This window comes from Podarcis liolepis (assembly GCF_965112155.1).
Source record: "Podarcis liolepis genome assembly, chromosome: 1".
NCBI classification, from domain to species: domain Eukaryota; kingdom Metazoa; phylum Chordata; class Lepidosauria; order Squamata; family Lacertidae; genus Podarcis; species Podarcis liolepis.
Genome location: NC_139554.1, coordinates 72,599,341 through 72,620,319, shown reverse-complemented (window position 1 = coordinate 72,620,319; position 20,979 = coordinate 72,599,341). Strand labels below are relative to the sequence as shown.

Genomic DNA, 20,979 nt, shown 5'->3' with positions numbered 1-20,979 from the left:
GGAAATGGCATGAGAGGCCCCCAGGCTCTGCCATTGCTGCCCCTTTTCCATGGAGCCTGTGCTGAGGAACTATCATGAAGGAAAGGGACGGAGGAGTAGTCGCAGTGCCTCCAGCAAACCTGGTTTGAGGTGAGCTTCCAGCTCTGTCCTCAGCCCCTGCCTCCCTCCCCCCACTTGTGTCTAGTATTCCCTCCTCCATTGTGTTAATTGTCAGGTGTGTGTGCAGGAGCCAGGCCCTGTGACCAATAGGACTTTGCAGGACTGGGGCCTTCCTAAGTTTGTTCTGAAGAGGCAAGGCACGACCTCACAGGTGAGGCCGATTGGTAACTCGCAGCACCTGGTGGCAAGAGCCAGGAAGGGTTATAAGGTCAGCATTTCCCTTCAGCTCTTTGCCACAGTAACACACTTCCTGCCTTGCTGTGTTTGGCTTCTTGCTTCCTGATCCTTGGCTTCTTGACTCCCTGCTTCTTGATCCTTAGACCCTTGACTCCCTTGCTTCTTGATCCTCGGACCCCTGACTTTGTGACTCTTGCTTCCTGACCCTCGGACCCTCGGCTTCCTGAATCCTGGCTTCTGGACCCCCGTTCCTGCTCCCACCCCACCATCTTGCCCCTGGTCCTGACGTCCCCTGCCAGGACTTCAATCACTGGTGAACCAGACCGTGACATTAATGCATGCAGCTGAAGTCTTCAGAAGGGTAAAAGGTAAAGGACCCCTGGACAGTTAAGTCCAGTCAAAGGTGGCTATGGAGTTGTGGCTCTCATCTCGCTTTCAGGCCAAGGGAGCTGGCGTTTGTCCACAGACAGCATTCCAGGCAGGGCCGGATTTAGGTTTGATGAAGCCCTAAGCTACTGAAGGTAATGGGGCCCTGTATATGGGATATTTTAGGGTGCTGGCTAGCAGGTGGGGCCCATTACTTACATCACAGGAGCCTACACAACACAAAACACTGTTGCTGTATGTAGGTTTTATTTTATTTGTTTTTTATCTTACATTTTGGAAATGTACATCCAGTCCCCCCCTTTAATTTTTTGGGGTCCCCCAAGAGAGTGGGGCCCTAAGCTATAATTTGTTTAGCTTATATGTAAATCCGGCACTGATTCCAGGTCATGTGGCCAGCATGATTAAACTGCATCTGGTGCAACGAAACACCGTGACGGAAACCAGAGTGTAAGGAAACTCCGTTTACTTTCCCGCCGCACTGGTACCTATTTATCTACTTGCACTGGCATGCTTCTGAACTGCTAGGCTGGCAGAGCAATGGAAACTCACCCCATCACGGGGATTTGAACTGCCGACCTTCTGATCAGCAAGCCCAAGAGGCTCAGTGGTTTAGACCACAGTGCCACCTGTGTCCCTACAAAAGGAGTGGTGCCTCCAACAAGCCTGTTCTGAGGCACAACTCCGAGTACACTCAGCTCCCTCACCCTAGCATCACTCTGTCTATGACACCTCCTCCTCCCAACATGTTGGCACCAATGGCCGAAGTCAGAAACATGGAAGCTTTTGATCCAATGGAGGTATCTCACTGGTGGAGAGGATGGAAAGTGGCTCTTGCCAATTCCCCCTTTCCTCGCTTGCAGAACTCGGCATCACCTCCTACACTGGATTTGCAGAGAGCACAAGGGGGTGCAGGCAAAATCCAGCCCCTCCTTCCATCAACAGAACTCTGTGCAGGGGATGCTGTGCTAGCAGGGATGACTGCTGAATGCCAGCCCCAGGATAGTACCATTTTTTCAAAACAAACATGGCTGTAAAGTACTTCAGCATATGTTGACGTAGCATCTGTTTCTTCTAGAATGTTTGTTATAGTTTCATTATCTTTCTTTCATTTTCAACCTATTTTTAAAGAAATGTTACCCGACTAGAAGTGAAAATGAAGGAATGGTATTTGTTGCTTTTAGAAATGGATGGCAGTGGTGTGTGGGTGTGTGGGTGAGAGAGAGTGTTAATGATTATTAGTGTATGTCATCCTGAAAGAGGAAAATATTCTAATTGCCTGCTACAGTGTTCCTAGGAAATGGTTTCATGCAGCAGGCATTCAGACCAGACACTAGGTGTCAGCTGATCCATACGATGTTATCCAATAACATGTAGAGGGTGAGGAGCTGTCCTGATAAATTTCACTGCGGCTTGGTTGCTAGGGAAACTGCTTCTTTTGTGCGTGTACTGTGTGTGCAGGGAAAAAACCCACCCTCTTCTGCATCATATGGGTTGTGCTTCACAGATACTGCAGCTTATGCAAAGCATTGCCATAACATAGCAGCAGATACTCCCATCTTTGTTTAGCAGGATGAAGAAGCTTCTTTCATATTGTGGTCCATTCCTCTCTTTCCCTTTTCCTTATATTTGGACACAACACTGAACATTAATTATTCTATTAAATAAGAATAGAAAACATTGTATTGTGGGTCAAGGTATTCACTGGTAAGCCATGAGTATTGTCAGAAGAAGTCAGGTAGGTTAACACAAAAGCACACATGTTGATTTGGAACCAGACCTGGTCATGATAAGAGACTCATTGAAATCAGTGAGGCAATTTAGTCTTGACTAGCTTAATTGATTTCATTGATTAAGTATGCCTAAGTCTGAATCCAAGCCATTGCCACATTCTTTGTAGAGTGGGAGGAATTTCTTGCAATGGGAGGAGTAAGTAATATTTCTGCTGTAGAGGCATATATCAAGGTTAGCCAGTGTGGTACCTTACAGTGCTCTTGGACTCTAGGTCCCTTCACCCCATGCGATTTGTCATACTCCTGCAGCTGAAGGAAGTTGATGTAATTCAATGGCTTCTAGAATACGCTGTGTGGACTACCCCTTACATTATAGGACGAAGAGAACTTGAGGAAGTTTATGTGGCAGACTGCCCCCACAGCTCAGCTCTCATGCATCCAAATGTTCAGCAGGGCTTTGAAACATGAAGCCTCTCCTTTTAAACCTTTACATTCCCCACATGTATTGATTGATTGATTTAACTCTGTTTGAATGGCTGCCCAATAATACATGTTGTATGGGTAGCTCACATCATCTTTAATCTTTTAAGTAGGTACCAATTTTGGCATTCAGATTTTGGCATCCTGCTGGTTGATATCCCTGGTCAATATTTTGACCCCCAGGGAAAAAAAGAAAATATCTCAACAACTTTGTCTCTCTAAAAAAGCTCAACAACTCTGGCCGAGGTCATTGCCAGTGTTTTTTTTAGTGTGAGTCCCTTGGAAGTTGGACATCCCTGATCTATGGGAAGCTCTTATGCTGAGCCATTAAAAAGCCCCATGAGTTACTTGGAATATTTTTATTTTTATTTTTGGACAGGGGCACACAAATTCTGACCAGGTGGAGTTCAAAATGGGAGGCATTCTAATTTTTCCTCTGCAGTTCTGCATATTTAACTGGCTTTCTTTTAACTGCATTTCTGTGCTTGCAACAATAAGTCCAGCTTTGTCTAAGAGTAGTTATGTTTTCTCCAAAACTGCCAGATTTTTTGCATAACATGGGTGTCTTAAGAGGAGGGAGACAACTTTAGAGAACTAGTAAAGGAAACATTTTTACCACAGATTTGGAGTGAATGTAGCTATGGTTACATACCTACTTGCATCTAAAGACACTGACCACAAGATAAATATTGTTATTTTTGTCACCTTCTTTATTAACAGCAAATATATTTGTGAGAACATTTATGAAGCTATGCAGTGAAGCAACACTAATTTCTGTCTATCATTACATATCATAGCGATATCTTTGTATGTGGTGGGATCACACCAGCAGCTTCTATTGGTTTTAGTAGGGCTTTTGCTAGAGTCGCATTGAAGTGGGTGAAGTTAGGTAGCAGCACAGATTGTATGTTAAGACATTTTGCCATGCTTGTGGTCTATAGAAATCCTGCAGTGTTAAATTCATTTCTTATATTTAAGCCATTAAATATGCTTATGTCAAGGAAGCCTGAACTTGCTGTAAAGCAAGGATGGGGGACCTGTGGCTTTCCAGGTTTTGCTTAACTACAACTCCCATAATCCTCCAACATGTGCCATGCTGGCTGAAGCTGATGGGAGTTGGAATCCAACGGTATCTTGAGGGCCACAGATATTTTCCATCCCTGATGTGCTGGGTAATCTGCAGAGTAATGTGAGCACTAAACTCTATTACTTTTTCAGTGTAGAACCATTGAAATTATTGAACATGACTAAGTTAGGTCTATTAATTTCAGTAGGTCTACTTTCAGTAAAACATAGTTGTATACAGCCCGCTATCTAAATCCTATGGGTCCACACATAGAAGCATAAATGTATTAAGCTCTTACATGAGCCTCTCATATAAGACATGTTTAAGTGAATTAGCCACTCTACAGCAGGATAAATATTATGTTTTAAAATGTCTATATTAGATGCTCCTAATACATACCTCCTGTGGTTTTTTGTGAGGTGTCTGCGTGTATGGATTGTAGGTGATGCATATGCATTTCTTAATGGTATTTATTGATGTTTGTTTTTAAATTTGTTGCAAGTCACTTGGAGACCATTGGGTAACAAGTGACTAAGAAGTCTAGATGACAGTAATAGTAATAATAATAATAATAATAATAATAATAATAATAATAATAATAATAATTAATAATAAAAAGTATTGTTTCACAACCAAGTACTGTCTTTCTTGATTATTGGCTTGTATTGCACAGCTCATGCAAAAATGGTACTATTATTGGCAAGTTTGTTTGGGATGCTTTGTTATGTGACCGTACTATCATTAGTGATCCATGGTGACGACTAATGAAGGAATAATCATATCTGCTCCACTGGCACACACAAATAGTGGCATGTGGAAAATTGAGGAAATGTTGTGAAGGTGTTCTCTCTTTCAAGCTAATGGTTACTGACAACTGAAAGTGAATTTGAGATTTATTTTGATTCCTACTGCTGAAATAATAAAACCCTTTGCCTACTTTTTGAGAGAAAGTCAGTTGATTAATATCAGGCCTGTTTAACCGGTTGATCACGTGATCACGCGATTAAAAAAGAAGAAAAGCTCAACTCTTGTTGAGTGGGAGTAGATCGCAGTCTCTTGGAAGTTGAACACCCCTGATTTATTGTTCAGTCTCCCTGCGTAAGTAGTTACCCTCCAAGGCTTACAGTCGAAAATGGACACAGAAAAACAATGGAAGAATGGTGGCGGCATCAACAGTAGAAAGAGAAGACTATTACCCTTAAAATCTGAAGAAAGAGAGTCATTTTTGTACAGCAGCCACAGTTTATGCTACAGAAGTGATAAGTTTGTGTCAATGAAATGAAATAAAATCAGAATATTGTGCATGACTGTTGGGACATGATTGCCCAAATGAATATTTGGAGAGCCCCAGAATGTTGCTCAGCTTGGTGCCAGTTTATGTGCTGTTATAGTTCAGTGCACTTCATGCTTAATGGCCTTAGTTTGACCAGCTGCTTTATATCACTGGAAGTCGGGGGAGGCTGGTTATTGTTATGTTACGGGTCTAGTACAACAGAGAAAACAGCTGGGGTAAATACAAGCACCTGCCATAGGTCCTTTTTATTGTTTTAGAAAGACAGTCAGGAAACAGGAAGTAGCAATCTGCTAAAAAGAAAAGCAACGTTTGGCAAGATTTAAAGTTGTCATAGGTGGCAATGAGTATAGTTACTGTGTGTCTGGGGTGGCCAGCTCCCAAGAGACCGTGATCTACTTACAGAGTTAAAAACTGGCAGTGATCTACCCCCTTTTTGGGGTTCAGGTCAAAGTTGTTGAGATTTTTTGGGGAGAAGGAAGGCCTGTTTTTTAGGCATTCAGATCAAAGTTGTTGTTGAGCTTTTTGTAGGGTGAAGGAAAGCCCCATTTTTGGGGGGTGCAGGGCAAAAAAAATGAGCTTTTTTTAGGGCAGCCAAAGTTGTTGAGCTTCTTTGGAGGGAGCCAGTGATCTACCACAGATGTCCAGTGATCTAACAGTAGATCACGATCTACCTGTTGGACGTGCCTGCTGTATGTATTCGAGTTCATATTTAAAAACAAATAGTTTATTTAAAGGCAATAAATATTAAGAGCTGTCTTTGTTTGACTGATACATCAGAGTAAGCAAGTAAACATAAAGGGCATTGTGTATAAATGTATAAAAGGTGCTACATACAGTGGTACCTCGGGTTAAGTACTTAATTCTTTCTGGAGGTCTGTACTTAACTTGAAACTGTTCTTAACCTGAAGCACCACTTTAGCTAATGGGGCCTCCTGCTGCCGCCGCGCTGCCAGAGCACGATTTCTGTTCTCATCCTGAAGCAAAGTTCTTAACCTGAAGCACTATTTCTGGGTTAGCGGAGTCTGTAACCTGAAGTGTATGTAACCCGAGGTACCACTGTATAAATGTTTAAAGGGTGCTATAGGTATTAATAAGAGTATAAATGTATAAAGATCATGATAAGACATTGGAAGAATTTGTAAATATTGACCTCAGAAGATTTTCTGATGTGGAGCCTGTAATTGTGTAGGAACATTAAACCATATTTGAGCAGGGTAGGAGGCCATTTTTACGTTCTACATGTATGTTGTACACAGAGCACAAAACTATTCTTACTTACTGGTTATAAAACAAAAGAGAGATGGTGGTGGGGAAATGACATTTGATTTCCCCCCTTCGTTTTCACCATTTTTTGTATCTGTCAGTAGCTCTGATCATTTCACATGTGGTTAATATAACGGGGACTGCTTATGTTTTTAATTGTACACATATCTGAAAATCCATATAGCATTTGGAATCATGCATTGGAGAGCCAGTGTTGGCTACAGCTCTTGGTCATGTATGCGCTTAAGAACAAACACGGGTTTACTGGCCCATAATGTGTAGAATGGCCTTTAATATTCTGGAATGGCCTTTAATATTGCCTCAGTTCTGGATCTCTGTGGGACCTTAATTCAGTTTACCCTGAATACCTTTGAGAATCACATGCTAATAGTTGTCAGCTTTTGTTTATTCTATTTTTGGGCGTTTTTGTGCCACAAACTTGAGCTGTCTCTTTTGTAGTTTGTTAGGTCCCCCCTCTCTCCTGGACCAGCATATCTTTAAAAACAGAGATTTTTGTGTCTCATGTACCATTGCTTATTGATTCAGGGAACTGTCTTCCTGAGTATTAAAGAGATGTAGTCTGAGGCAGCTGAAGTGTGAAGAAAAAGCAAAGTTTGAACTGAAATGTTCAGCTTAGAGCACAGAGAGAAATTGTTTTCACATTTTCTTTATCTTCCATATTGGGGATGATGAAAGTCAGGAGATTTGCAGATGGGGCTTTTTTTGATGTGGTTTTCACACAGTATACATCCCCCACCCCACCAAAGTGTCAGTTGTTCTTAAAATTGGAAATTCTGACTCAGTGTAATCTTCTTATTAGTTTTCTCTGCCACGCACATCTGTATGTAGGATACAGTAATATTGTCATCCCTTTGTTGTAAGCAATTTGTTTTTAGGATCATGCAGTGAGAAGCGAACATTGCAAGGATGTCACATCCCATCATCATGGCTTGGTGCTTATGAAAAGGGAAAAACAATAGCCCTCAGGCTCCTAAGTCTGTTCAGGACAATCTATTTATAATTTATCAAATGTTCACTGCAAGTTCCTTTGCATGTGGAGACATGTGCTTTCCAAAATACAATGCTTCATTTGGGTTAATATCACACTTCCCCAATATTTTACTGTTGTTGGGGACATGTGAGTAAAAGAGTTAATAAACTGCCTCTCAGGGATAATAGGTTTTCCTGGGGATCCATACTCTTTTCTCCTAACCCCCCGCCCCTGATTCCTGTTGTACTTATCCCCAAAGATTAAAGTTTGCCCTTACAGGAGAGCCACAGCAGCTAGCATTCTGAAATTGGGCAAGCATCACCTCCACAGAAGGGGTGACCGTGCCTGCAAATCACATCTAATTATGGCAGAGAATGAAAAAGTTAGTTAAAAAAACCAAACCTTTAAATGGGCCATGCATGTAAACTCCTGTGTACAATTCGGCAGAATTTATCCTCTCTGGTAGGGCTTTTGTGCCTGCAAATTTCATCCACTTTGGTCAAAAGAGGGGGAGTTAGAGCTGTTTTCAGATTCTGTTTATAGCGAATGGAGTACTCAGAGCTTTATTTTATAGAAAGTGGCATTGAATTTGAAGCACAAATGGAAGCAGACAGCACAGTGCAACTCAGAAGCAGATCAGAATTTTTATTTTAACCTCCACCTCCCAAGAGACTATGGAATATCATAAGTAGGACTGAAGGCAAGGCTGAAGACCTGGCTTTGAGATGAATGTCCTTATATAAAGGCCTGGAACACTATATCTGATTAAATGATAAGGACTAAGTGTAATGATGGGTCATTGGTAGCTACAGACCGAGACCTGCATGAAAGAATTAAATCCACATGTTGAAGAACTGAAAAGTAAAAAGTCAGAGCAGAGCACTGCATACCAGGAGCTGTTTACATGGCAGAGTCAAAGTCAGCAACCAAACACAAGTTTTTTTGAGATATGAAGCTACAGTGTAATAATACAATGCAAATTAATTAATAATCAACAGTACTATAAAAATTATGCACAGAAATTTGCAATAATAATAATAATAACAATAAGAATAATAATTAATAATAAAAAACATTTTGAAGTAGTTTACCTTGATACACGGTCCAGTTTGTGGTATCTATATTTTTGCCATCCAACTTGTATATGGTGCTAATTCAGCCTTCTGGATTGTACTGGAGGATGGCAGTTTTGCAGAGTTCTTGAATACATTTGACTTTGCATTTCTTCTGTGAACAGAGGCTTTCTATTTCCTGTGTGTTCAAGTTGCAGAATGTACTTTTGCTGGTTTCCCTCGGAGCTTTGGATTTTAGATGTGTTTTCCTTGACCATATCTATCAGATGAATACTTTCTTAAAGCATGGCTCTGAAATAGTCTGGACCAAGGTGCTGATTCAGGTTCAGGATCGTGACTGGCAGTCTTGTCGTCTCAACATTGTCCTGGAACAACTATCAGAGCTTTTTAGCCCTGGCTAGGTAGTGAAGGGACGTGGGTGGTGCTGTGGGTAAAACCTCAGTGCCTAGGACTTGCTGATCGCATGGTCGGTGGTTCGAATCCCCGCGGCGGGGTGCACTCCCATCGTTCAGTCCCAGCTCCTGCCCACCTAGCAGTTCGAAAGCACCCTTAAGTGCAAGTAGATAAATAGGTACCGCTTTATAGCGGGAAGGTAAACGGCGTTTCCGTGTGCTGCTCTAGTGCCGGTTCGCCAAGAGCAGCTTCGTCACGCTGGCCACGTGACCCGGAGGTGTCTCCGGACAGCACTGGCTCCCGGCCTCTAGAGTGAGATGAGCGCACAACCCTAGAGTCTGTCAAGACTGGCCCGTACGGGCAGGGGTACCTTTACCTTTACCTTTAGGTAGTGAAGATTAAAGTTCCATCCCTTGAGTGTTGAATCTGGCAAGTTAACGGACTAGTACTTTGTTCTGCAGCCATTGGCTTCTTCCAAGCAACCTGGTTTCAAGCTGTGTGCACTACTTTGAGGGCTTCCTTGGGTATTTTCTCTGAAGAGTTTATGGTCCAGTCATAAGAGTCTAGCAGCTTAGGTGCCTCCTCAGGTTCAAGTGAGGAGATGGAGACAGGAGATACACATGGAAAGGTTTGGTGGGTGAATCTGTCTCTGCATCTGAGGACTTTTCATCTGAGTCCAGGACAAAAAAATGTATGGAGTACATCAATAGATCTTAGGACTGCATGGTTTCAGTGCACAGTGTGGCCACAATCTTGTGTTGTGGTTGTTCACTGGGGGATTTCTTCAGCAGAGTATCTATTTCTGAGAAGCTGAATTTGTTCTCTGCCCTGAGTATCAAACAGAACAGCAACTCTGAATACAGGTTACAGTTTCACTTCATGAAAACTATGAACAAACTCCTGATTACAATCCTTTCGCCACAGTGTGTTACTTGACAGCATCAGGTTGATTCCTTAAGGGTCTGTTTCTTACTCATCTGGGGTGCCAGAAAACCCAGCAAACAAATGTGCTTTGGGATTCTGGAAGCAACAACAACTATCAGTGGCCGTAATGTTTCTGGAAGATTGTCATTATTCTCACATCCCTGGAAAATTAATGAAGCATCTTTGCCAGCACTTGAGATAGCTTCATCACAGCTGGTTGCAGCCTGCATTTTCATAGGTTCTTTGTGCTGAAAAAGCAGCTTGAGCAATTTAATTGTCTGTGGGAACAGCACATACAGTTTGTCGATAGGTTCTTTAACAATCTTTGCTAGTATACTGTCTCTGGTTCCAAATACATCACCTCTGGCACGATCCAGTTTGTGGTACTTTGAATTGAATTGATTTGCTGCTGCCATCCTGTTTGCAAAATGAAATAGCAGTGGACTCTCTCCAACATATGTAATATTGAATTACATGTTCCAGGCTTCCCTTGATGGCCTTATTACTAAAACAAACACAGAAGATGCTCTTAGTAGTTCATTTTTAAAATTTTCTTCATTCAGTTTTATTATTCCTCCCTTCCTTCCAGCACAGGGCAATGAAATAGGTTGGATTGGGGACTATGCTCAAAGTTGTGGGAATGTTCAGGGATGTAGGAGAGGATATATTGTGAGATTATATCCTTATCCAACTTGTGTTAACAAGTTTCCAATATCAGCAGAGTAAAATATTCCCCTTTAAGTTTGCAACGGCAGCGTTTCTTCAGGCTTGCTTAAGCCTCTATAATAATCACTCTGGTAATTTCCCCTTATTCCCTCTTAAAATAGAAGACACGACACAGTCCTTTACAAAAGTATAAAAAGAGTTTACTCACATTCTGTTCACATCAGATCCCAGAAGGCAGACTTAGTCTTAGTGAAGTAATATACATTTGGATTTTATCTTATAAGAAGATAGTCCCTTTCTCCTCTCCTGGCTGGCAGCCAAGAGGGCATCTTTAGCTTAGTAGATGTTGCTTGTTCGATGGAAGAGAGGCAAGAGAGGTAAGAGAGAGATGGCTGCCCCTGCCCTGTGCTTTTATCATTACCTGCACAGGTGAGGCCACACCCACCTCTAGTCACATGCAGAGGAAGTCTGTCCCAGCTCAGAGGGAAACAGGAAGTTTACCTGCTGGCTGGACAAACATCCCTCCCCATGTCTGAACATGTACACTCTAGGAATGTTGTAAATGACTGCTCCTGTGTTTCACATCCCACAAAAGTCACCATATAAACTTTATGGCTAGGTGGCAATTTGAACCTTGAACACTACAGTTCTAGTGGGATCCTCTGACCATTGAACCAGTTTGAAAAATGCCAGTATCTTCTAGAAAGTATTGGGAATGACAGGAGAGCACAATAGCCTCCCCACTTACCAGAGAATGTGCTAGATAACAAGCACAGTCCACTCTATAATTTTTTCTTTCTACTTTTCCTGGAGAAGTATGAGAACTCCCCTGTGCTTGTCAGTCATTACTGATGCTTTTTCTTATACAAAGCCACAGTTCTTGAAACTAGGTCTTGAAACCAGAAATGCATTTTTGTGCAGTTTCTGCAGTATGGGAGTCCATAAATGGTCTCCAGGAGAGTTCACACATCTATGCCTCATTATTAAGGTGTAGTTCTGAAATGGCTTAATGGAACAGCGTAGTATATGGTGAAGAGGAAATGTGGCATGTGCGTAAAAGGAGTATGATATACACATCATTGGGATAAGTAGATATATAATTTGCTAAATATTGATGTATAATCTGATTCCATAGGTTCTATCCAGTAAAGTAGTTCTGTGAGTGCAAGGAATTCCATTTGATCCATGGATCTTCCCTTCTTTCTCCTCTCCCTTCCACACCCCCCACAAAAAGCTGCTCCTGAGAGTTGGGGGAAACCCAGAACAGTTTTAGGGATGTGTGGGGAGAGGAGAGCAAGGGGTACTTGTACTAACGGAACTGCTTTTCTGGATACCATGTGATTATTTAAATAGTATATTTTGTTTATCTTATAGATATTTTCCAATTTCCCGGTAAACTGAATAAATTATATTAGCTTTTGTAACCACTTGCAAACCTTTTCAGTATCCCACTGTCCCGAAATACCCTATTAGTTTATGAATCTTGAAACATATACTAACATCATTAAAAATATGTTCTTGGCAATGTGAATTTGATCTGTTGCTAGCTTGCAGGTGACTTGGGTTTTTGGTGAGTTGCCTTCTGCTTATCAAGACTGATGTGATCCAGAAAGTTTTAAATCTTTGATTCTTTAAAACTGACAGTTTTTCTAATTAAACTCTCACTTCTTTTTCTTTATCTGTGGAATTATGCATACAAAATGTAGCTGGGATATGTCAAACAGTGCAAATCAATGGTACAATACATTAATCAAATGCATGAGGGAGCAGCAGGAGAAAAGAATGATTATGCAGTGTTACATAAGCGTTGATTTTTACTGATTTGCAAGTCTCTGTTACTACTTATCATTCCCTTTTGACTTCTAAACCCAGAGAGAATATAATCTTTTTCTGGCCTGTCTGGTTATGTTGCCAAAAAAAGAACTGGCAGTGGGTTTTTAAGATACCTGTGACTAAATGTAAATCGGAAACTTTGATAAGATAATCATTAGATAATCTTTTAATTTCTCTTTTCTCTTATTGGTACTATATACATGTATTAAAATAAGAGTGGTCATTCATCTTCACATTTGTAATACATTCTGATCTACTCATCAGACTGCGATTTATTTATTTTTTAAGCTATGCACTAGAGAAGAATAGAATGGACAGGACTGCTTTCTCTTGCACATTGTGATTTAGTATAACAAAATTATTAAGGAATATCTTCATTGCATATAGATGCCCTGGGGCATTACATATATCTTTAGGGCATGCTATTCATTTTGTGAAACTGTGCCATTCCTCCCTCTAAAAGTCAGTTTGCAAAAGGTTTACCCATCTGTTTCTCCAGGCAGTAAAATCTTCAGTAGAGGCTCTACCAAGGTGTGGTGGGTGGTAACAAAGGAAAACACCTTCTTAGGTGTTTAAATACCAACACAGTGATTACCAAATGCTCTCCCCAGAATCACGCCTGCTTTGAGAATATTATTTTTAGTATGCTGTTTTTATTTGGTTGGCTCGTCTTAATGCATTTTGATTTTGTTGTGTGTCATGCTAGGGATTTCTTCGAAGGGTGGTGCAAATAAGCCTGCGAATAAATAAATATACCTTAGTCCATACATTACCTGGGATGGCATAGTTATCACTGCTGTGTGCCCAGATTCCACTCCAGTAGCATTTAGCTAGTTGAATCATGTAAAACAATACTTTGTGGGTTGTATCTAATGCGCTGTGAGTGGCATTCTGCTCATACAATGGGACTTCATCACCCTCTCCTTGCTTGTCTCCAAAATATGTTAGAGAGGGTCCTAGAACCCTCTGGAGCAGATCTTGAGGGTGTGCGGGTCTCAGGGGAAGAAAGGGAAGTTCTGTTATATGACTGGAATGGCAGGGGTGGATGAAACCCTATATTACTTTATGTAAACAATGTAAGGTTACTGGAGTTTTTTTTTAAAAAAAGAAGTGGTATACAAATCTTGTTAGATAAGCAAATGATCTCACATATTACCAATGCCAGTGCTGGTGGGGACCCTGGCATATGGGGTGGTACATGATCCCATATGGTTTCACCATCTGTTTGCTTATTGTTAATGAAGCCTGCAGGATCCAGCCCCAGAGAGGTGGGATTACCACTCTGGTATCTTACAAATTGTACATGTGTTCTCTTGATACTGATATGGTGATATTCTCCATTCCAATGACTTCTGTTCCTTTGGCTCCTGAATTTGGTGCTGACTTTTACTGAGGGAGACAAACACAATGCACTTATTTCTATTAGATCCACAAAACATATATGGTACTACTAGATAATGTCCGGGCAGGACTGCAGGGTGGTAGTGTATTTTAATGAACAAGAGGAATGTCAGATTTCTTCCTCTTGCCCTGACAGATTATAGCAAAGCAAACATCATTAGCTGCTGTTTGTAAAGTGCTTTGGTGAGGTTGTGGTGAAAGAGCCACAATAAAGGTGGAAATATTTCGTCTTTGAAATATGAATTTATGTTTATTATGTGATTTAGAGTCACTGAGATGCCCCTAAGTATTCTTTGAAGGAAAAGAAAATGTAAATTAAAAAATAAATGGTGGTGTCCAATGAAGTAGTTCTATTAGTGTCAGTGAATTTTGGGTGTGCAACAGAACGTCTCCTCCCTCGCCTCTTTCCTTGCACCCCTGCATATCCCTTAAATTTGTTATTGGGGGGCCCCAATCACCCAGAGCAGATTTGGGAAGGGCACAGAGGGTGTGCAGGGAGAAGAGAAGGAGGGTAAGTCCATTTGCACAATCAGAAAATCCTTGCACCAACACAATTAGTTTGTCAGAATCCACTCAAAGAGTTCTGCACCACCAAATATTCCAGGGGATTTATAAATTGTGGATCCTTTCTGAGCTCCTGTTAACCCTAATTAAATGTGGCACTAATGTGCAGAAATTAGTGCCTTAGATAACAAAATGGTGTACTTTGGCTGCAGCCTTTCAAACATTTGCTTGGGAAGTAAACACCATTGAATGCTTTGATCTTACTTCCAGGTGACCATCCATTTGAATGAGTGGCCACTTTGGGCTTTTGCTCATAACTTGCTAGATCTTGAGCCTCATACATAAATGCGCACTCGAAGCACAAATTGAAACAAGCAGCCAAGCTTTGATGCTGTTTAACTACATCGCATTGCTTTCCACGGGGTCCACATTTGATTGCACATCCCGATCCATGTACTTGTGCAACTACTACTCCTGCATAAGCATCGTTTTAAAGCACAGGTAGAACTTAATTGGTGTGGTTACCAACCGTGGACATGATCCAAATCTCTCTCACAGATAACTTACATACAGAAGTTGTGGAAGACATGAAGCTTAGTAATGAAGATGTGGCCTGGGGCAGAGGATAAGGGCTAAAATGGAGATCGTTCATATGCCAAGATACCTCATAGGAAGCTGCCTTAGACTGAGCAGAACACTACATTCTTCTAGCTCACTGTTGTCTACACTTTTACAGAGGGGTATTGGTATTAGTTTGTTGCAGCAAAATCTACGAAGAATTATGTGGTGCCTTAAAAATGGTAGAAGTTTTTGTGGACTAAAGAGCACTTCATTAGATGCACAAAGTGGAACATATATAATATTGTCTATGCTGACCGGCAGTGATTCTCTGGGGTTTTAGACAGGAGTCCTGTTCCCAGCTGGAGATTGGACCTGAGATGCACCCTTTCCCCTTTGCCGGATGGTAGCAGAGAGCAACTCTGTGCCCAACTGTGTGGCAGTGAGGTAGAGCCCGAGACAGAGGGGAAAAACATAATTTCCTGCACTGCAAATCCTTTCCCTTTGTCCTTTGCTCCCATTAATCCATGTAAAGAAAAAATATTCACGCTTGACCACTAGCAATTCTCCCCCTTTGCTTTCTGATCACATATTATGAAAGGGAAAATGAGAGGCACAAATACAAGATGGGGGACACCTGGCTTGAGAGCAGTACATGTGAAAAGGATCTAGGAGTCTTGGTTGACCACAAACTTGACATGAGCCAACAGTGTGACGCGGCAGCTAAAAAAGCCAATGCAATTCTGGGCTGCATCAATAGGAGTATAGCATCTAGATCAAGGGAAGTAATAGTGCCACTGTATTCTACTCTGGTCAGACCTCACCTGGAGTACTGTGTCCAGTTCTGGGCACCACAGTTCAAGAAGGACACTGACAAACTGGAACGTGTCCAGAGGAGGGCAACCAAAATGGTCAGAGGCCTGGAAACGATGCCTTATGAGGAACGGCTAAGGGAGCTGGGCATGTTTAGCCTGGAGAAGAGGAGGTTAAGGGGTGATATGATAGCCATGTTCAAATATATAAAAGGATGTCACATAGAGGAGGGAGAAAGGTTGTTTTCTGCTGCTCCAGAGAAGCGGACACGGAGCAATGGATCCAAACTACAAGAAAGAAGATTCCAGCTAAACATTAGGAAGAACTTCCTGACAGTAAGAGCTGTTTGACAGTGGAATTTGCTGCCAAGGAGTGTGGTGGAGTCTCCTACTTTGGAGGTCTTTAAGCAGAGGCTTGACAACCATATGTCAGGTGTGCTCTGATGGTGTTTCCTGCTTGGCAGGGGGTTGGACTCGATGGCCCTTGTGGTCTATTCCAACTCTATGATTCTAGGGGGTTGTCATAGTTATATAACTATGAGAACTAGCAACTTGCATCTCCACTCCCAAGTTGAGATCTTCAAGTTCTACTCCTTATTCAAAAGATCCTGCAGCATACAGTCTGCAGGGAAACATCTAAAATTTATGATGCTAGTAATAACCCTTCTGGTACCTAAGTCCCTGAAGAGACATAAATAACTCAGGAGTTCCATTTAAAAAATTGAATTCTTATTTATTACTCTAACACTTCCCTAATGACACACATACGCCCTGAAGGTGCTTCTAAAGATAACTGGTCCATGGGGCATGTAGAAAGGGGTTGAAAAGAGGGTGACAGGGCAAAAAGGGAAAGCACCCCTGTTTCTGTGGAAATGTAAAGAATCCTTTTTAAGGTTGGCCATCGCAAGTGGACAGCACAGATTCCAAAATGGTTAGGTGCCTTCTGAAGCTTTGCCAAATGCCATGGCTAAGATACGGTTTCTTGCACTGTTAGTCAAGCCTTTGCTTGAAATCAATCCTGCAGGCCAATATGTGCAAGTGATTCCCATGAAGGCTTGCATCTGAGTAGACATGTATAGGCTTGTACTGTTAAGGCACCTGAATTGCTGTGCCTCCTTTGGGGAGCGTGATTCTTTGGGCTACAGTTCCTCGTTTTAATGAAAATACAATAGCTTCTGATTAAGCAAGCTGATGAATAAGTATGCGCTTCAGAAAGATTACTTTGACTTGTGTGGAAGATGATGGCAGCAATAAAAACAGACCAGTATCCTTTTGGACAGAAAGGGAGAAGAAGGGACAGAAACAGGGGAGACTATTTTTACTCCTTCTGCCCTAAGTCAGAGCATCAGCTGCCCAGTGTTCAACTTTTTCTAGCCTTTTGCATCAAAAGCCAACATGGGTCTTACCTTTGGCTCAGAGGATGAACACAGCAATATTGTACCAGGCACAAGAGGTAAAAGGTACGTCTAGTTACTGAAGTTACCTGGGCTTCTGGTGACAGAACTGTTTCCAGAAGCACCCCCAGACTATATATCTGCTCCTTCAGGGAGAGTACAGCTTCATCTAGTGCAGATGATCTCTTGAATTACCCACCCACAGAGCCTCTGTTTTACCAGGATTCAAGCCACACAATTCAAATGTTGTGAAAAAACAGATCTGAGTAACATCAGTGTTTGAATGGCAACTTGCCCCAAAACTCCTAACGAGCACGCCCAGCAGCTTCATATAGATATTACTGTATTTTTAGCTCTATAAGACACACCTTTTCCCTCTTAAAAAGTATGGGGAAATGTGTGTGCGTCTTATGGAGCGAATGCAGGCTGCGCAGCTATCCCTGAAGCCAGAAGAGCAACAGGGATTGCTGCGCACCCATCCCTCTTGCTATTCTGGCTTCAGGGATAGCCACGCAAAGCCTCTTGAGCGCAGCCTTCATCCCCCAGCCCTGAAGAGGCTTCACGCGGCTATCCCAAGAACCCAGAACAGTGAGAGGGAGTGCTGCGCAGCGCTCCCTCTTGCTGTTCTAGCTTCTGGTTTAGCCGTGCGAAGCCTCTTCAGGACAGGGGGAGCCTTCATCCCATCAGTCCCTTCCCCCACCTCCCGGAAAAGCCCCCAAAAGTTCCCTTTAAAGAGCCGCACGGAGCGTGTGTGGCTCTTGGGGGGCTTTTCCCCGAGGAGGGAATCACTGACGGGCTGCCCTTTTCCCTCCTCGGGCAAAAGCCTTCAAGCGCTGCACACACGCTCCACGCGGCTTGTGAAAGGGAGCGCTGAGCAGAGCCTGGGATGCATACAGGCTCTGCTCAGCGCTCCCTTTAAATATTTTTTTTTCTTGCATTCCCCCTCTAAAAACTAGGTGCGTCTTATGGTCAGGTGCGTCTTATGGAGTGAAAAATACGGTGAATAGCATTGGAGATAAAATAGTGCCCTGCAGCATGGCACCCCATAACACAACTGCCATGGGACTGAAAAGCACTCTCCCAAGTGCTAATTTCTGGACTCGGTCCTGAGGTAGTACCGGAACCACTGGAACCCCAATTCCCATTTGGGCCCTCTCCAGATGCTGCCATTAAAAATGTGTGTGTGTGTGCGCACTTCTGTGCTTTTGAACTAGAGATGCATCTGTTCCATTTGAGATGTCAGCATTGGACTATATAAGTAGGAGATCTCATCTCCTTGTTCGATATTTATATTTATCAATAGTCTTGATTGCGGCACTTATTGCTAGATTGCTTGGGGGTAATTATTGCTTATCAATACTCTTGATTGTGGCACTCAAACTAGTTAAAGGGCCACTTTTTACAATCACAGATTGCAATTTAATGCCACTTGTTTCTGATTAGTTCAGGTTTTCCATCTCAGTAGCTAGCAGAAGGTTGCTGTAGTTCTTCTGAGCTAAGCAGCTTTATGAGCATTGCACCGCAGTGCTTGACTTTAGGAGGCTGGCTTCTGCTGTTTCTCTGACTCCGTACAGAGCTTTCCCTATTTCTGTGTAGATGCAAACCTGTGCATCTGCCCCACAGAGAGATACATAACACTTGAATCCTGCCATGGAAGGAATTGACCACTGGTGAATGGCTTTAAAAAGGAAATTGGAGGAGTGTCTCCCTTCTGACCTAGATTGTAACACTGGCTTTAAAATTTTGTCTCCTGCCGTAGTCCTGATACAGATCACCCCCCTTGTGTTGTTGTTCAAGAGTTAAAGCAACAATTTACTTAGAAGATGAGATCAAAATCAGTTGTCATTTGGATTTCTGTAGAGCCCTGGACCAAAGTACAGTTGTACCTTGGATCCGAAACACCTTGCGAGTTGAATGTTTTGGCTCCCGAATCCTGCAAACCCAGAAGTGAGTGTTGCAGTTTGCGAATGTTCTTTGGAACCGGAACATCCGACACGGCTTCCGTGGCTTCCACGGCTTCCAGTTGGCTGCAGGAACTTCTTGAAGCCAATTGGAAGCAACACCTTAGTTTCCGAATGCTTTGGAAGTCTAACGGACTTCCGGAACAGATTCCGTTTGACTTCCGAGGTACCACTGTATTCAATAAGCAATTTACTTGTATCAGCTTGGGTGAGAGGTTGTCCCTCTAGCAAGTCCTAATACATGTCCCTCGTAGCCCTCCTTTGTACAGAATACATTGGTGGTTTTTCTGGGCTTGAATATGAAGGGAATGTATGCAACCTGCTCTTTTTCTTAATTAGTAATGATAGGCTCATCATTTGCAGAAGTTGGAATTTTGTTTTGCAACTTGGATCTTGTAGAGGTGGGACCTTTTCATGAGAGGGAAACGGGCGGTTCCCTTTATCTGCTCTGATGTTGTATGGGTATGTTGTTATTTTAATGTTGTCCTTATCTGGAGTGATCAAAGTGAGAGGGGGAAAATAAAGTGGAATGGTCTCATGTCAAATCAAGACAGACTCAGTTATATCTTACTATATAATTAGTGGATCACACTTTTGTTTTCCCCTGGTGAGCTCTCTGACCTTTGAAGGAGCAGATTTTTTATTACTAATAAAATGAATGGCAGCTATAATGGTCTTTGGGGGAAAAGAGTAGTGCCATATTGCTTCTAAGAAAAAAGATATACAATCTGGCAGGTTGCCTTCCCACCCCATCCCTGTGTTGCAGATCACATGTAATTATTCCTCAGGAACATCTGTAGCTCTGGTCAGCTCAAAAATTAAATGGACCTTTGTACTAGAAATGCATGCGAAAAGCACAAATTTATTTTTGGGTGGTTTTTTTTAGAGCGTTTGCCTTGTGTTGAGAAGATCACTTTAATTATTATGAAGTATAATAAAAAAAATAATTAAAACATATTTTTAAAATACACCACTTCCTTCCAGTTTCACTTGGAATACATCCACAAGTGGGATTTTGAATCTTGCTGAATTGCCACCCCTTTGGAAACTGTTTGTCTCTGTTAAAACCTGAAGTGATGCCCCTGATTACAATGAGGCAAGCTGAAACCTCCTTGTTAGGACTCTGAAGACTATAAATGATGCATATCAAATGACGGAAGCAATCTGTTATTCTCAAAATATAATGACACAGATTTTCTTTTCATCACCATTTTATTTGGATTTAGAATCGGACAGTGCAAATTACACTCATAGCAATAAACTTTGTTGCCTAGCTCATCTCTTTACCATTATGTTCCCATTTCTTTTGCAGATTGCATGTGGCTCGGAGCACAATCTAGCAATAGTTGGTAAGTAGCTTCCATTATCAAATGCTTTGAACAATTCATTTCCAGTTAGAGCAGAACCAAGAATGTATCGTGTGCCAGACTTATCATTTACGGTATACTGTGATCAACGTGGAAATTGTGGCAGAGGACATGAGCATTGTACATAATGTACATAACCTGAAATGGGAAAAATGTGAATTGTTGGCGAAATGCTGACTCAAGTGAAGTTTGCATCAAAATTCTCATTGACCTTCAGTCAAGGATTTATTTAAAAAGAGGCTGCAGATTCTGCTGCCGCCTCTTAACTCCCCATAAACTTATCGATTGCAGATGTAACCTTCAAGAAGCTGCTTGGCAAACTGAAAATGCTAGGGGCGGGAGAAATTTGAAGTGGGAGGGGATTTAGAGGGAAAGTCGTTTTTTTAAAAAAAGCGTAAGCAGTTTCAAGACTTCCATTTGGTTGTTTTTTCTATTAATACTTTGAAAGTTTGGAAAATTACAAACAAGATGAATTATGTTAACTGCATGGATCTCAAATACGAAAATTAGCATTATTATTTCTTTCATGGCATATTTTTGTGCAAC

The 20,979-nt window shown here is 41.9% G+C and overlaps 1 protein-coding gene across 6 annotated transcripts in view; it reads left to right on the top strand.

Moving 5' to 3' along the window:
• Window positions 1-20,979, top strand: part of SERGEF (secretion regulating guanine nucleotide exchange factor) — a 103,953-nt gene that overhangs the window by 41,570 nt on the left and 41,404 nt on the right. For all 6 annotated transcript variants that reach the window (XM_083489398.1, XM_083489397.1, XM_083489400.1 and 3 more), the window contains exon 10: window positions 20,379-20,415. In XM_083489398.1, coding sequence (XP_083345524.1) covers window positions 20,379-20,415 — 37 coding nt within the window. The remainder of the gene's footprint in view (window positions 1-20,378; window positions 20,416-20,979) is intronic.